This window comes from Doryrhamphus excisus, chromosome 1 (genome assembly GCF_030265055.1).
Source record: "Doryrhamphus excisus isolate RoL2022-K1 chromosome 1, RoL_Dexc_1.0, whole genome shotgun sequence".
Lineage (NCBI taxonomy): Eukaryota > Metazoa > Chordata > Actinopteri > Syngnathiformes > Syngnathidae > Doryrhamphus > Doryrhamphus excisus.
This window is the reverse complement of record NC_080466.1, coordinates 24,562,962-24,577,570: the sequence shown is the minus strand read 5'-3', so window position 1 is coordinate 24,577,570 and position 14,609 is coordinate 24,562,962. Positions and strand designations below refer to the sequence as shown.

The window sequence follows — 14,609 nt, the reverse complement described above, 5'->3', positions numbered from 1 at the left end:
AAGCAAGTAAAAACGCAAGGTATAAAATATGAGTCCGTTTTTTAAAACACTTGTTCCTGTGTAAAGTGTGAAAGATGGCTTTTTCTTGTTTTATTTAATAAAGGGACGCGTGTGCACATGGACCTATATGTCACATCCCTTCATAAATGACAGGGCACAGGACTGCTGAAGATGGAGAACGCCAATTCCAGAGACAAATATATGCAGAGAAGGCTTAAATGTAGGCTTTTGGATGAACCTGGAGGAACACACCGATAGATCACATGGACAGTATGCAAATATTTTTGCAGATGAAAGAAAATTGAGATTTTTTTAAAAATAAAGTCATGTGTACCCATAACTTTGGGAAAATGCAAAACTGCAAACTGTAAGCAGGCGCTGGCACGGTAGTGGACTCATGTTATAAAACAAGAAGTGACAGCAAAATTGGACAAATCACAAAGTACCTGCTTCAGATGCTTCTTAAGCTCGCCAGCTTCTGGCTCTGGAAGAGGTGGCAGAATCTCTGCATTTGTAGGTGCTATAACCTGAAAAACACATGCATGTAGAATACTCTTTAGTTATCTTCGTCTCTTGAGTGATCGAAAGACGACAAAAGGAATGAAAATATTGTGCCCATCGGTGATGCTGGTAACATGTCTGTGCATAACTCTTGCATAACCTTTTTTTTCAGTAATCTAACACGTTACTATTTCAAAACAAGTCATCTGATTTAAGTTACTTATCCACAGTCACTCTGCGTTATTATATAACTATAAAAGCAATCTTCACTGGCTAAATGTACTGCAAAAAAGGTCAGTAAGGATAATTCATAATGCCGCCTACAGAGAACATACTAACTCCTTATTTCTAAAATCACAAATACTTCAACTTGCTGATATAGTTCATCTTCAAACAGCTAAAATAATGCATAAGGCTAAAAATAAGCAATTAGCTAAAAATGTCATCTAATACTTCTCTACAAGAGAGGAGAAATATGATCTCAGGGAAGAAGTACATTTGAAACACTTCTATGCTAGGACTACGTTATGCTAGCCATAGCATTTCAGTATGTGGAATCAAACTATGGAATGGATTGAGTAAGGAAATCAAACAATGCACAACGATGACCCAATTCAAGAAACAATACAAGCAGTTGATGTTTGCTAAATACAAGGATGAAGAGTCTTGAACCAGTCATGATGTGCTATATATATCACTATATTGACACGCACTATGGTACCCATTATGGCATTGGATGCTCATATCACCTCCTACGAGGTACGGGACAAAAAATATGTTATGGATAATTATGGAAAGCAGGAAGTGAACAAATGCCCACTCCAACCCGCAAGCTGAACCCGACTGCCTCCAGTGCCCACACACAAAACAGCAGCTTGGAGCAACACAACATACCCGACGCTACATTTTTTTTCAGCAAATAGAAAGCCAACTTTCAACTTCAACTTTAAAAACATGTAACAACTATAACATAGTTATATTTTCAATATTACTACTTTATATAAACAAACCGGTTGTCATTCTATGGTGAAAGCCGCTGTTAAGTAACTGAAAAAGTAACTTGTAATGTAACTTTGTTACTTTAAAAATAAAGTAATTTGTTTTAATTCAGTAATCAGTACTCATGAATCAGATGACTTTTTCTTAGTAACTGTGACATCACTGGTGCCCATGTATTTACCTTGCTGCTGTCCAGATCCACAAGCCACACATCATCTGGAATTTTGAAGTCCGATTTGTAAAGAAAGAAACTGGCTGGTACACCAATTATATAGGGTGTAGGGGCAAGAAGGAGCTGTGCAGAAGGAAAACTTCATAAGTAATCAGGGTGACCTTTTCCATATCTGCTTCCCATCGCAGTTTCTCTCTTCTATAACCCCAATTGTTCACATGCACATAAACAGAAAACTACTGAAACACATTTCTCAGATCACAATTGCTCATTGCTTATTTTTGTAATCACATCTAACACAGCTGTAATGTGTTGTACCTGTTCAGCTGAGGTCATGCATGTTGGCAATAGGGGGATGACAGGGAACATGTACTCCAGAGGGTAGATCATGGCCACAAATGCCATTACACTCATGGATAAAGCATTGTAATCCCGAGATTGAAGGATAACCTGAGGAAAAGACAAAGGGAATCATGTAACTACTGAACTCTGTAAAATTAAAAAAATAAACAAAAAAAAATCCAAAAATTTTACAACTATAATGGTGAAAATGGTAATATTAATGATGATTATAATAATGGTGATAATAATAACAATAATAATGGTAATGATGATAAAGATTATAACAATAATGATAATAATAATAATATTACAATGATAATAATAACAGGGGAAAACAAGACTGTGGCATGAACACGATTATATCCTGCAAAAAGGGGTAGGCATTTATAAGCTTTTGCTTCAGCCTACTCCTTTTGGGCTTGGGATCAGATAGTTGAATACAAATGTAAATAATGGAAAGTTATATTTTGATTGATGTAAGAAATGCACTGTAATGTTTCACATATTTGCCCAAATTAAAAAAATTAATTAAAAAAAAAACCTCCTACCTAATTTGAATCTGAAACTCATAACTACAGAAGTCGTTATTTTTTCACCCAAATTTTCTGAAATTGTATAAAATTTTGATAATGTATTTTATGTGCCTTATTTAACCACCACAGTGTGCTTTTTGTGTCAGTCAATAAAATGTACATTATTAAAATCCAAGAATTCTGACAATGACTGATGCAATACAGAACTGGATGATGTCCAGTATTTCAGAGACAGATGTATCTTGGCTAACGTTTTTTAAATTCTAAGTCTAAAGTCCATGCTTTGCTCGTGGTTATGGAAGACATCGTCTGTAATGGAACTGAAATCACTTTGTTAATGTAAGCTATTTTACATGAGACCCTTATTTTGGTGTGCACGATTAAACAGGATGTCCACAAGTGTGTTGTGTGTGTTGGGAATATCATTTGTCTGAGAGTGAGATGAGCTGGGTGCCTTTGTGACTGTAGTCTTTATTTCACTCACAACTTGCACAAAGTTAACAATCATTCTGAAACACTCATACGACAGAGCTCGTACAAGTCGAAGGCCTCATACAGCCTGAGTTACACAAGCACAGCGTGCACCGCTAAACTGAGCTAACACAGCCATTTTACACTCGGTGAGACTTTCGTGTAGTTGTCGACTCATACAGTGTTTCAGGTCTGCGTGTTTAGTTCGGGAGGGGGCTGGTTAGTGTTGAATGAGCAGTCGCTTAAGGAGATCTTTCCCCCCTGCCGAATGTTCCTTTGCGTCAAGATGACAGCATTTCATTCCGACTATGTCAATTTCCATGAAATTTCGCATTTAACAGTAGATTCCATGTGTACACAATAATGTGGAATGAATTAATCATCAATATGTGCTTACCTTGTGCTCGAGCAGGACGCAGGCAAGAACCTGAAGACACGCATCCACGCCCAGCAACTCCAAAGGCAGGTGCAATGGAAAATCAACCATTGAGAAGCGGGAGTTGTCAGGCAGGGCAAAGGTGAGAGGTCGTTTGATGTCGTGGGGCAGAACTTCCACATCCACACGCCTCTGACCTGCCACTGGCACGGGTGAACGTTGCAACCGGTATATCCAGGATTCAATATCCCGCAGGTCAGCCAGCAGCTGGCTACTCTTCTCTTCCACTGAGAGGGCCCCAGTGAACACTCGCCACATGGTGTCCCTGAGGAGGGCATCATTAGGCAGAAGTGAGTAGCAGTTAACTCGTTTGTATGTCATTTTTAAGAAATTGAGAAATAAGCACATGGCGACATGTTAGGGCGAGGCCATATGGACCAAAAAAACTCATATCCCAATATATTTAGGTTGAAATTACTTAAAGAAAAGTAGACAGGTGCATACATTTCGGCATCCCAACCCAAAAGAAATAAACGCTTCATATAGCTTCCAATGAGGGTCTGGATTCTTGTTGAAGGTATTTCTGACCATTCTTCTTTCCAAAACATCTCCACTTGAATCAGGTTTGATGGTTTCCAAGCATGGACAGCCCGCTTTAAATCATACCACAGATATTGAATAATATTCAGGTCTGGGACTGAGACGGCCATTCTAGAACGTTGTACTTGTTCCACTCCATGAATACCATAGTCTGGCCCAGGGGCCACATCCGGCCCGCCAAGTGTTTAAATATGCCCGTTCTTTCCAACGTATTTCATTGAAACTTAATATACAACCTGGCATCATGGCTAGAGCCAACCTTTTGATGGTTTAGGTAGCTTTTTTAATCAATTTGGTTATTTGATGTGGTCTGCTGTTTACAAAGTGCTCCTGCAAAAAAACACAAGCACATATAGAAGGTCGCATGACACTTTTACATATATAATAATTCCAGGTGGACTGTTATATTATTATTATATTATTATAATTATATGTGTAATATATATAGTCTGGTCAATTGTGTTGAATCGATGCGGCCCACGAGTCAAAATGTTTGCCTACCCCTGGTCTAGAACGTTGTACTTGTTCCTCTCCATGAAGACCTTAGTAGAATTTGAGCAGTGTTTAGGGTCATTGTGTTGTCAAGTATCCAGCCCCAGCACAAGTTCAACTTTGTCACCGATTCTTGAACACTGTTGGTAAGAATCTGCTGATACTGACTGGAATCCATGCGGCCTTCAACTTGAACGAGATTTCCAGTACCTGCACTGGCCACACAGCCCCACAGCATGATGGAACCACCACCAAATGCTACTGTGGGTAGCAAGTGTTTGTTCATCTGATGTGTTCTTCATCCACCATGCATACATACACTTATTATGTCCAAATAACTCAATTTGAGTTTCATCAGTACATAGCACTTTATTCCAAAATGAAGCTGGCTAGTCCAAATGTGCTTTACCATACATCTAGTGACTCTTCCACATGACAACATTCCCTTATGCAAAGTGTGGCTGAATAGTTGAACGATGCACAGTAACACCATCTGCACCAGGATCATGTTGTAGGTCTTTGGAGCTGGTCTGTGGGTTGACTTTGACTGCTCTCACCATCCATCGCTTCTGCCTATCTGAGATTTTTTTGGACTGCCACTCGGGGCCTGAACTAGAACTGTGCCTGTGGTCTTCCGTTTCCTCACTATGTTCCTCAACCTGCCCACTGAAATCTCTGAGCTACCTCGTATCCTTCCACTAGACCACATGTGTCGACAGAGGGCCGAAGCACTGCAGGTTGTTCTTTCCAACCAGTTTCTCCAGCAGGTGATTTAATAGACGAGCTCCTTCCCTCCAACCAAAGGAGGGTTAATCATTAAAATCACCTGCTTTAGTGACCGCCTGGGAAGAATACCTGTAGTATCTCAGCCCTCCATGGCATGAGTTTGACACCTCTGCCGTACACCAGGATGTTGAACAATCTTGCTCTCAGGTCGTTTGACAGTTGTTTTGATGCTGCCATGGTGCTATTCTTCAGAGAAGATGCAACCTGCTATTGGCCACCTTAAATACCATTTCTCATGGCTAGCTTCATTTGTGTATGCAGGTCAAGGGTCAATGAGCTTACCAAACAAATTTTGTGTTCCAATAATTAGTGCTAAAGTTATTAAAATCAATAAAACAAGGGGGCCCAGATTGATGCACCTGTCTACTTTTGTTGAAATAATTATTGCACACTTTCTATAAATCCTATAAACATAATTTCACTTCTCACACATCGCTGTGTTTGTCTGCTACATGCAGTGATGGGAATAACGGCGTTTAAATAAACGGCGTTACTAACGCTGTTACTTTTTTCAGTCACGGATAATCTAACTAATTACTCTTATTGTCAGCATAACGCCGTTACCATTTTCGACACCCCGTTACTGCAGCCGCCTAAAAATATATCACTGACTTCATAACTAATCTGCAGCGCAGTGAGTGTGTTGCAGAGTGACAAGGGAGGGGGTGAGATAACCACATAAGTAATGAGGATTGGCTCAGGTTTAGTAAGATTGCGTCTTCACCCAATCAAAGAACTTGGGTTGGCGGGTGTTTAGAGCAGCACATCCAATGTGCCGGTTGGTAGATGCAGCACAGTGAGAGATGGCGAGTGAGGAGGACTCTAGTGAGAAGACGGCGTTTGCCAAAGGGAAGTACAACCTTTAACCTTGTTGAGTTTAAAAGGTAAAAATGTACATTATGTCCCCGAAAAAAACTTGTAAAAAAACTCAGTAAGTCAGTAACTTTTTTGGCGAAGTAACTAGTAACTATAGCTAATTATTTTCTTTAAGTAATGTGCCCAACACTGGCTATATGATATACTGTATTTAACTGAAACTGCTGATCCAAACAATCGGTGATTTATCAGGGGTGTCCAAAGGTTTTCATACCACCGTATATATGTATATGTACTGTACATGTTTATCAGTTGGGCGACAAGTAAATGAGGCAATATTGGTTGTCAAACGCTAAGCGCTGTAGACACAATGCCATTAAGCCATTTCTAGTGTGTTGGACAGTGTGCCTGTGGCAAAGATGCCTCTTTGCACAAATTATTAGTAGCAGCTGCTTCCCAAAGGAAACCAGAAACCTCAATCGGTTACTGACATCACTGAAAAAAAAAACCTTGCGGCCATCATAGAATGGCTCTCCTGTGTCTCCTCCTCTGTCATTGCCTGCAACATTTCAACCAACCATGTCCATGTCTGCCAGAACAATTATCCACTTCCCTCTGCCTCTGGCTCGTAACTGCTGTCACACACAAAACAGTTCTTCACAGAATATGCCTTCATGCAAGGCTGAAAATGTGACACGTGGGCAACTGTACTCAGGAGATGTTATCATCCTACAAGGAGTAAAATGTATTGTGAGAAAAATACTGGCAGTGGCCGGTTACTCTAAATCACCAATGATAAAATACAACCCAAACTGGAAGTCAGCTATGTTGTCAACATTTATGATGTCATAAAACAATTCTAAATGCAAATAAATGTCAAATGAAAGGGCTAAAAGAATGTTTTATGTTACTTTTACCTTCATCGAAGACCTGACTGTTCCCAAGGACACAATGTGACAGGTAGATCAACTCCCACAACCTCCCTGTTTTTCAATTATTATGGGCCTGCCAGCAAAAGCGCAGCAACCCATACTGTTACCTATTCCCCATATACCTTATATACATATATATTGATTCAATAGTGTTTCAACCAGATGATGTAGCGTTCATGTTCTACTGCTGGTTAGCATTGAGACCAGGAACCATTAAAGATACAATAGACAGAGGCAATTAAGATAAGATAAGATATGCCTTTATTCGTCCCTCAGTAGGGAAATTTGCAAAAAAATAACCATAAAATAGCCAAAATCAATAAAAACTTAAGCCAATGGCAACACTAGTCCTTTAGACAATAAATTAGTAAACAAGTAATTATTTTTGTACAAGATGATTGTGACTGTTTTTGCACATTGTTTTTTAAATTCAATAGTGTTTTCCAAATATTTTTTGGGTCAAAATGCTGGCAAATGCCACTTTCTTTGGCTCCATTTTGGGTTAGTGAGGTGAGAAACACAACTGAATTCATCAAATAACTCATGGCAAAACAGGAAGGTGGTGCTGGTTGATCTTGCTGCCACTTTGTCTCTTTGGGTCTGGATGATGTCTTCAATGTAGGTAAAAAAATAACCAGTTGTTTCCTGCATGTTAAACTGTTATTTTTAAATTACAAAAACATGTTTTTTCTTAACATTTTTGGCTTTCTGGAACAGATTTAGTATATTGACATTATTGCTTATGGGGGAAAAAAAATATGTATTTGGTTAGCATCTGACATTCTGAAACTAATTAATGAGGCACAATGTGGTTCCGCTGTATATTTCTTGAAAGTGAATGTGCCCTTTTTGTGACCACGAGTGAGACCAGGGAAAATGGAGGATATGTGTCTGTGACCTATGCATCCAAGAGGGTGAAGTAAGTAGCCAACTAGCTAAGTCAATCATGTGAAACAATGGTTGTTTGTGGAGGTGTTTCTCCCACACATGAGATTGTGTGCGTGTAATGCTTTACTCACACAGCATCTGAGATTGTGTGTGTGTAATGCTTTACACACACACACACACACATACACACAGCATCTGTAATAGTCATCAATCATAGCAACAACTGAGGCCGGCCGTGTTCTAATTTGTCGTGTTGCCTGCTACATACAAAAACACAATAAGGATATGACAGCAGAGCCTCTTACTTAGAAATAAAATAGTTACCAAAATTCACCACCAAAATCATTTTGGAACTCTTACTTGCACACTCTAGTAATCTAATTCCTGCAGAGAGACAACAGGAACACAAAAGAATGACAATAATAATACAAGACTCACCTTTGGAAAGTGCGAGGAAGTCCAGCACGCTGTGTTAACTTCTGACTGCAGCAGTCCACCATCCGTTTGAGAATATACAGACATTCCCTGAAGGTGGAGAAGAAGGGGTAGTGACTGAGTATGCATAGTGAGGTCAGCGTACTGTTGCGATTCCTGGCAGCCATTTTAGCTGCATTTCGTCTGAGCTGTGCAGCTTTCCCAGTATTTTGCTCAGTGCTTTGTTGTTCAATTTCATCTCCGGAAGCAGGCTGAGGAGCTGACTCAGCTTTGCTGGGCGGTGATATAACACAAGACTGGTCCCCACCGCTACCTTCAGTCCCCTCACTTGAAACGTCCCCCCCTTGTGTTGCCGTCTCTGCATGACCACTCTTGTCTGCACGGGAACGGTGATGCCCACGCTGAAATGATCGGTAGAAGTTGACACAGATTCCATAGCGAGTAATTCCTGAGTCTTTGTCAGTCAGTGTGAAAACAAATGAGGAGTCGTCACGAAGGCTAACCCTACGCTGGCGTATGCTCAGGCAGCCTTCTGGTTGGCAAAAGAACACCACATCTGGTGGGAGTGGAAAGTCCTGGTGGTCCTCCAGTGGGTATCGGCGGAGGAGCTGAGGTGTCTGGGCCACGCTATCACTACTGGGTTGCCTAAAAGGAAGATGGACAAATACTTCGTTTGAAATGCGTATTTTTTTGGAGCGTAAAAGAACAGAGAGAAGTAAAGACAAAATGGCAAGAAGCACAATATTGAATCCCACATTTTAAGGCATGGCTATAAAGCAGGCTGCCATCAGAACAGCTCTTTGATGAACTATAGAACTTTAAAGCAAGACATTATACTCTGGCCTTTTATGTGCTTCTTCATATGGCTGTATATGCTGCAGAACTGGGAATAAAAATGAAGATGGACAATATTTCATTCATCCACCAAAAAACATATCTTAATTTTTCTGAAGATGTGAAAAATGATGAGTTGCTGTATTAGCAGCAGCGATGACAACAACTTTGCTACCATAAGATATAGGGAACATTTTCATCAAAAAATTATTTCAAAGAAAAGGTTTTCTATGCCTTCATCTGGGTTACTGTTGGGATACAGTCTTTCAACTGACAAACCTCAACATGTCCAATATATCAATCTTGCTGAAAATGACAAAAACACACACACACACACACAATACTCGTGTTACTGCTCTTTGATGAATCTGCATTGCATGGATCCAACAAAAAAAAACCTAGAAAATAATATTTGCAACATGTCTGATTTCCTGCTGGAACACTCTATATGTGCATATTGGCATTAAAAATTTCATATTTCTTCAAAGCATATTGATAACAGCAGGCTAGGAAATTATTACCTTGCACCAACCACCACCAAGTAGTCCAGGAGTCGTGGGCACATCTTCTTTTTCTCCATGTTGGATCAAACACGTCTTCAATTTCACGACATCCGGGACATTATACAGTGGTGGATTTCAATCACAGGCAGGAAACTTCATTAGCGTTGCAAAATACTGTGTTTTTAGAACCATTATTAGGATTCCAGAATGACTTGGTCCGACCTGTAACATAAAACAGATAAATATTGTTATTTTCAGGGGTGCATGATCGTTATTAAACCGAGATGAGGAATTATGATGTCATACCAATAAAAAAAAATAACTACATAAATAAAATACATTTAAAACAAACACTCCAAATCAACAAGATTACTTGTACTGTGCTATAGGCGAGTAAGTCTCAGCAAATTAAGTGCTTCTTTATGAAGGCCGAAAAGTGCAAAACACGTTAACAAAAAGCAAAACAAATACAATGACAGCAACCGGAAAGGGAACGTACCAAACACCTTTTTGTCGCCTTTATCAGTAAATATGCTTGACTTTTTAATTACACAACATTATTGTTTGGCCAGACCTCCCCGAGTCAGGTCCCCAGTAGAAGATCCAATACAAGTCCATCCAATAAAAGAGCCAATTGCAATACATGGGTGTGCATAAGACGTTTTGGGTTGGACTAATCATTTAACATGGTTATAGATCAATTTGTGTTAAAGACAATGTAGTTGCAGATGCAATTGTAATAGCTTTATTAAAGGGGACCTACAGTGTTCATTTTTCGACCCTTTGTATTTAGTTGAAGTCTCCTATAGAGCAGCTACACACAATAACCCACACAGAAAACATTTTAGATTTTGCAGAATCTGCAACTATTCCAGCTGTATTTCCTTTGATTTGTGCTTCCTAACGTTTTCATTTATTCCACCCACGGCCCACCCACTACGCTGTGATTGCTCACACGGCCAAAGTGCTCCCTAACTATGAGCCATATAAGGAAGGCCGACCTCTGTGACATCACAAAGGGGCAGTTTTACCACACCTTTTCAAACAGAGTGTTTTGAGCCATCCCAAACTTCTTTCAGGGCTCACTTCGAAATGAGCAAGTTTCATTATCTGAACTTTGGCATAGTTTAGCACAAGAATACAACATTCTAACTACATTTATAGGTCAGAAAAGTGGAAAAAGCCCCTTTGGTGTATGCTATTTTTATGACATATTATTTAAATGTGTGTCAGGGCTTATTTTGAAGGCTGGAAGTTTAACTAGTGTGGCAGGAGTCGAGTGGCAACCAGCTTTGAGGCGCATTACCATATACCAAGTTGTAGTGGTCCAGAGTTACCAACGTTATACGGCAACCGGATTGTCCTGATCTTGTGGCAACATTTGAAAAGTGGCCAGCAGCATTTGAAAAATGCAAAAGACTCTGCCAGCAACCAACGGAGAGCTAGTGCAATCTGTGATTTCATCATGGAAACGATGGCGTTGGATGACCAGCCCTTTACCAGTCTTTGAAAGTACTGGGTGTGGTCGGCTAGTCCACCCAAAAAATACCAGATTGCCTGCATTATATCAGTGAAAAATAAGAGTGAATATACACACATTTGGACGATTACCGAGTTTTCTCTTATTCAGTCGGGTCCAACTCCGTACTGAAAATTCATCTGTAATCTGAATCAACTGGAAGTCATTTGAACATTACACTAGCTTTTACTATTTTTCACCCAAAGACTCAAATTGTGCAAGAATCGCAGGCGGCTGCATACAAATAAAGCCACACTCAACTACTTACTGTCAAAGTGGAAGAAGTGTGCATATTAGATTAGATTAGATTAGATTCAACTTTTTGTTATTATGTCTTACTGTTATTGCTCATGTCACTGGTACAGGGCAACAAAATGCAGTTAGCATCCAACCAGAAGTGCAATTTTATAAGTACCTTAGTAGTAAGTATGGACAGACCTATGTAAATAAAACTATAACAGGCTTAACATATTAAGGCACGACTCCAAAAAATATTCAAACTCTTCTCGTCTGACACAAACAAAACAATTCAGGTAGGTTTAATTTCAAATTTGAATACCACTAGGGAAAAACCTTATAGCCTATGAAATCTGTTGGACAAAGCCTTTGACAAATTTGTCTGTGAAATTGCACCCTTAGCATCCTCCAAACCGCCCTGAACAAAATCTATCCTCGTATTCAAATCAACACCTATCAAGATACAGTGCAGTAGTACATTACAAGTACAAAACCAGCCAGCCTTTCAGCTTCCTCCTTTTGCAGGAGCACACAACACATATTCCCTGCAAAGTCACACTATGCTAAGCAAAGTGCATAAATAACAACATATATATATATATGTATACTAGTCTTTCACCATATGTTCATGTAATTTTGGAGCCTAAATCCCCTCACTCATCAGGCTTGACTTGTTGACTGACAAATGATAAGTCAATGATTGTGCAAAATATATCTATATACAGCAGTACAGTACGCTAACTAGTTTCTGCTAACTGCACAAAGTACATTATTTTGACAGCATATGAAATTGTCAGAGGGTATTTTCTACTCTTCTGACAGAAGAACATTCATTTCATTCATTCATTTTCTACCGCTTTTCCTCACGAGGGTCGCGGGGGGGTTGGAGCCTATCCCAGCTGTCTTTTGAAGAGAGGCGGGGTACACCCTGGACTGGTGGCCAGCCAATCACAGGGCACATATAGACAAACAACCATTCACACTCAAATTCATACCTATGGACAATTTGGCCAATTAACCTAGCATGTTTTTGGAATGTGGGAGGAAACCGGAGAAAACCCACGAATGCACGGGGAGAACATGCAAACTCCATACAGAGATGGCCGAGGGTGGAATTGAACCCTGGTCTCCTAGCTGTGAGGCCTGCACGCTAACCACTCGTCCACCGTGCCGACAGAAGAACAATTTAGCAAAAAATATGAGTTTTTGTCAACTATATACCAAAGGGTGTATGCAAGTTTTTGTATCTTTGCATTGTGTTTAAATATTCTGCTTCCAGGCAATAACTATCACATTTCACATTGAGCTGAAAACACACCCAAGACACTATCATTTGCATACAATGCTAATCCTCTTTATACTGCAAAGTGTACCGTAGTACATATTATACTTTATACATTACTGTTAGCATGTAGTTAGTTGTGTTATTTTTTAAATGCTTTTACAGACCCTTGGAATGGATTATGTCTATTGATATTATTCCAAGTCAAGTAGCACTGCAGAGCAGACCTCTGAGGTTCCACTGTACAGTGTCCCCATTCAAGATGCAATGGCAGTAATAAAAACAGCTGATGCCGGACCAAGTAGTCTTCAGGCAGCCACATTCTTTGGGTACTTAAAGGGGCTTTCACAATGTTACCAGTTCTTCTTACCAGCTACAAAGAACCGCAGTACAAAAGGACACATTTGAATTACAGTTTGGACGTCTGTTACGAATCAATCTCGTTATCTCCAGCAGGCAAGATCTAAATATAAATTGCAATAAGGATGCCCACCCCTTAAAGCAACAACATATATCATAGCGTTTATGTAATACAGGATAGATGAATAGGCGGGGAAGAAAATGCGTTATTTTAAAAAGGTGAGGTTCCTACTAAACATTGTATTGATACTTCAAATCCCATTTATATGAACGCAAAAAAGAGAAATGTCGATACAAATAAAATAATTGTAGCGATAGTAGGAACAACCCGTCGTAGGGCAGCTATGACATTATAATACGCTATGCTGATGAAATTGTTGTTAGCTAACTATAGCGTCATTCTCAATTGTCAATCGTGATATTAATTACATCACCGACGGGATCATCTTATACGTTCAACCCGACTGCTTTCCTACGTCATCACTGGATTAGCTAGTTAGCTGCTAATAGTAGCATTGTCTTTCTTAATTGCTTGTCAAATATTAACAACCGATGGTGGCGTTGGCAATACACTACACTACAACGTGTTTACGCGAACGTTGACAACATGTACAGTTTCGGACTCGAACACCATGACATCCTCACTTGCTGACATTAGCCGGCTAGCTGCTACCGTCGCTGAGACGCCAGCTGCTGCTGGTGGCGGTGACGGCCTGGGTAGATGTCCTTCTCGGCCAAAGAGCGAGCGGAGGAGTCGGCTTCTTCCTCTCACAGCGTCGTGTGGAAGTTAAAAACATAAGTAACAGGCGTGGACCGTAAATTCCGCCTTTTCGCCATCGTTAAAAATGATGCAAAGTGCGTGTCCGCCTCTCCTTGGTCAGCTCCAACCTGCCTTCAAAACATCCTCCTCTTCATCCTCATCCGTATGGAGAGTTCCGCATACTGGGGGTGGACGGATTCATTCAAACATCGATATCAACGATACAACAGCAGTCGCGGTATCATCACTATTTTCACTTCTCCTTTAATTGCTATTAATTAATAACTGTTCATTGTATTCAGCTCAAACAATTGCATGTAATAAATCCAATACAGGAACGTCTATTTTTTTCCACCCAGGGCCACATAAAGACAACCCATTGCGTCATTATTGGTTACTATCAACATTTCAGCTTGTTTTCTTTGCATTGTGGTCTTGTTATATTTTTTTCCTTTTTTTTGCCTAATCCTCAAAATCACTCAAGTATCGGTATCGGCGATACAGGCACTATTTACTTGGTATCGCATCGATATTATTTACAGTATCGCCCATCCGTACGGTATACTCGCAGGCTGATGTATTGTAGAGGTACTAGCAAGGCTGGGGTACTATATGCTGTATGGCAACATGGATGCAAACACATAATAAATGATCGTATCAGTTAGATTTTACTAACATGTAAATAAACCAGATGATGTACACTGTACGGTATTACTACAGTATGTGGATCAAGAGTAAAAAGTACTAAAAGTAGGGTTATAGACAATGGAT

The 14,609-nt window shown here is 39.9% G+C and overlaps 1 protein-coding gene across 30 annotated transcripts in view; it reads right to left on the bottom strand.

Annotated features, from left to right (window-relative positions):
- Positions 1-14,048, bottom strand: part of madd (MAP-kinase activating death domain) — a 50,027-nt gene extending 35,979 nt beyond the window's left edge. For 8 of the 30 annotated variants that reach the window (XM_058067271.1, XM_058068604.1, XM_058067527.1 and 5 more), the window contains exons 1-7: positions 13,724-14,046; positions 9,699-9,902; positions 8,347-8,988; positions 3,416-3,719; positions 1,991-2,122; positions 1,682-1,795; positions 447-527 (exon numbers count right to left, since the gene is read on the bottom strand). In XM_058067271.1, the coding sequence (XP_057923254.1) occupies positions 447-527; positions 1,682-1,795; positions 1,991-2,122; positions 3,416-3,719; positions 8,347-8,988; positions 9,699-9,757 (1,332 nt within the window). In that variant the 5' untranslated portion in view covers positions 9,758-9,902; positions 13,724-14,046. Of the gene's footprint in view, positions 1-446; positions 528-1,681; positions 1,796-1,990; positions 2,123-3,415; positions 3,720-8,346; positions 8,989-9,698; positions 9,903-13,723 lie in introns of all 30 variants that reach the window. The other 22 variants (XM_058068771.1, XM_058068682.1, XM_058067360.1 and 19 more) reach the window with 6 other exon arrangements.
- Between the last annotated feature and the right edge of the window lie 561 nt (positions 14,049-14,609).